The sequence below is a fragment of the Macaca thibetana genome, chromosome 3, assembly GCF_024542745.1.
Source record: "Macaca thibetana thibetana isolate TM-01 chromosome 3, ASM2454274v1, whole genome shotgun sequence".
Lineage (NCBI taxonomy): Eukaryota > Metazoa > Chordata > Mammalia > Primates > Cercopithecidae > Macaca > Macaca thibetana.
The window spans coordinates 15747036-15750216 of NC_065580.1; the positions used below are offsets into that span (position 1 = coordinate 15747036).

The 3181-nt window shown below is 41.8% G+C and overlaps 1 protein-coding gene across 1 annotated transcript; it reads left to right on the forward strand.

The window, feature by feature from the left end:
• The first annotated feature begins 295 nt into the window (after window positions 1-295).
• On the forward strand, window positions 296-2911 carry LOC126951067 (olfactory receptor 9A2). Its single transcript, XM_050784953.1, is given in 1 exon segment — window positions 296-2911. A coding segment is annotated over 1 exon segment (930 nt). The 5' UTR covers window positions 296-1037; the 3' UTR covers window positions 1968-2911.
• The last annotated feature ends 270 nt before the right edge of the window (window positions 2912-3181 follow it).

Below are 3181 nucleotides of genomic sequence, written 5' to 3' on the forward strand. Positions count from 1 at the left end.
ATATTTTACTTATGTGTCTTGTGTGTGGTCTAGCCCCCACCTCTTCCTTGAATATAAGCTCCACAGGGCATGGAATTTTCTTTGTCCTGTTCATGACTACATTTGTTTATTGTTAAATGAAGGAGTGAATAATTAGACATAATACAAGGTAATAACAACCGTTATGAAAAAAACGGAAGTCCAAAAATGAGTGTGTCTTTTCTGTTTTTGGCAGAGTGATTGGAAAAAGTCTTTGGAAGGGGTGACATTTGAATAATGGGATGAAGCGACAGGCAGAGAGCCAGGCATCCTTAACAGCTGGCGGTCCCAGATCTATTCCTTATCTGTGCCAGGTGCCATCTTTCCTTCCTCCCACAACTTTGGAAGGAAAATGGAATTAGAGAAGAATGGATCTGTTCTGGGAAATTATCCCAAGCTCCAGAGTTCTCATTTAGAGATCTTGCTGCCCTGTAAAATGGAGATTTTAAAATCCAGAACAGCAGAGATGTTGGTCTTACATCCTCTGCCTCCTTTCTACTGGCCCCAAAAGTGGGTCTATGCATTACCATTACAGATGAGAGCTGGGGTTTAAAGCTCTCATCCTTTGAACATCATATAAAATGCCTTTGTGTCGTCTGGCACAATTAACCTAAGAGAAAGTAGGACAACTCCAGGACTGGAGGGACCTGATTGACTCACCTTCAAAACGGGCCTATTTAAAAGGTTTTAGCCTCTGGCCCCTGAGAGAAGGTACATCTTTCCATGGGGAAAACGGCAAGGAAGGTATTTCACCACCGGCAGAAAAAGATGTCTTCCCCCGTTCCAGGGGGCTGGTTATACAGGGAAATGAGAGCCTCACTTGTAGACTTGGGTGACAACATGTACCTCAAGCTACGTATGTGCCCAACACAGTAGCAGGGACGTGTCACCTGATTCTCAGGTTGGAAGTAGTTTCTTATCCTAATCTGTCTTCCTTCTCTCTTGAGAGCAGGACCATGTGGAGCAATGCACCTCTCTTTTAATCTCTGTGCTTCAAAAGAAGCAGAATCAAGGACTAAATGTTGGACAGCCACTCTAGTGCCACCGAATTCCACCTTCTAGGCTTCCCTGGGTCCCAAGGACTACACCACATTCTTTTGGCTATATTCTTTTTCTTCTATTTAGTGACATTAATGAGAAACATGGTCATCATCGTGATTATCTGTGTGGAGAAACGTCTGCAGTCCCCCATATATTTCTTCCTCGGCCACCTCTCTGCCCTGGAGATCCTGGTCACAACCATAATTGTCCCCATGATGCTTTGGGGATTGCTGCTCCCTGGGATGCAGACAGTATCTTTGTCTACATGTATTACTCAACTTTTCCTGTACCTTGCTGTAGGGACCACAGAGTTTGCATTACTTGGAGTGATGGTTGTGGACCGTTACGTGGCTGCGTGTAATCTTTTAAGATACAACATCATTATGAACAGCAGTACCTGTATTTGGGTGGTAATAGTGTCATGGGTATTTGGATTTCTTTCTGAAATCTGGCTGGTCTATGCCACATTTCAGTTTACCTTCTGCAAATCAAATTCGTTAGACCATTTTTAGTGTGACCGAGGGCAATTACTCAAACCGTCCTGTGACAACACTCTTTTCACAGAGTTTATCCTTTTCTTAATGGCTATTTTTATTCTCATTGGTTTTTTGATCCCTACAATTGTCTCCTATACCTACATCATCTCCACTATCCTCAAGATCCCGTCAGCCTCTGGCTGGAGGAAAGCCTTCTCCATTTGTGCCTCCCTCTTCACCTGTGTTATAATCGGCTATGGCAGCTGCTTGTTTCTCTATGTGAAACCCAAGCAAACACAGGGAGTCGAGTACAATAAGATATTTCCCCTGTTGGTTTCTGTGTTAACCCCCTTCCTGAACCCTTTCCTCTTTACTCTTTGGAATGACAAAGTCAAAGAGGCCCTCCGAGATGGAGTGAAATGCTGCTGTTAATTCCTCAAAGATTAGCTGTTCTCTAAGTCAGTTTTAGGTGGTACAAGCCTCACGGTTAATTATTAAGTCACCTAGAAAATTCTAACTCCTCTTTTCTCTTATCATCATTACAAAAGTCAAAGAGTGTGTACAATTTGCCATCACACCATGGAAGTAGATTAGGCTGGTAATAATGAAATCCATTGTCTGCCCGGGAGAATCTCATAGCCTTAGTTCCTGCCTGTTTCCACTGTTGAACATATTCTTGTGTTTTGGGAGGGACTAGAGAAAGGAAATGCAGACATTTTTGTAAGAGTTCTATTAGCCCAATTCATTTCCTTATAGTCCATCTCTGAAAATGTATTTTCTGGGGAAGGGAGGAAGTGTGGAGGGAGGTGGAATGAGAGAGGTGTCCTAATCAGAGTACAAAGGTATAGATGCTCACTTTGGTCCTTCATCAACTGTTGCTGAGTCCTTCCCTATATTTTTGTGCAATTTTTTGACAAAATGGCTACATGCATTTTAGGTATCCTAAGGCTCTTTCTCTTTGCCCCATTGATACTGGAAAGGAAGTGTAACACTGTTTATGTTTTGTCACAGAACCAGTCTAGAGTGGTGATATGAGGATTGGAATGCTTCTCATTCAGCAGATATTTGTGGTGTAAAGAAGATAAAAATATTTGAGGATAAAAATGGGGGAAAAGTTATTTTTGCTAAGCTTCAGCATATTCCTTTCACTGCCCTTCTTTGTGGCTAGTATAGGGACAGGGACAAATAAGAACTAAGTGACTAATTCTAGAGAGCATCCTGTATCTTATGGCTGTTTAAAACAACTATGTCTGTTCAGACTGTATCCAGATCTAGTCTTCAAACTTTATAATGTCTTTTGATTCTCCATCTCTCAAATCCAACCGTCTCAGCACCATCATGTATAGCTTCTCTGTGGGCAGAATTTTTTAAAAATAAGAGGCTACTCTTTTGACTCCCAGCTAGCTTTCTAGCAATTCCAGGGATTGGCTGTTTGGTAATATAACTGTTGGAATTTCACATAATATTGGAAGAAGTCCTTAAAAGGAAGAAGTTCACCTAAACAACAACAATCAGCAGATTCTACCAGCCCTAAAGTAAGTGAGAAAATTGAGCTGTTCAGCAGTGGGATGATGAGGCTACTGATAATTTTAAAGAGAAATGTGTGAGGATGCCATGTTGTCTTGTCCTGTGAGGAGTGAAAACCA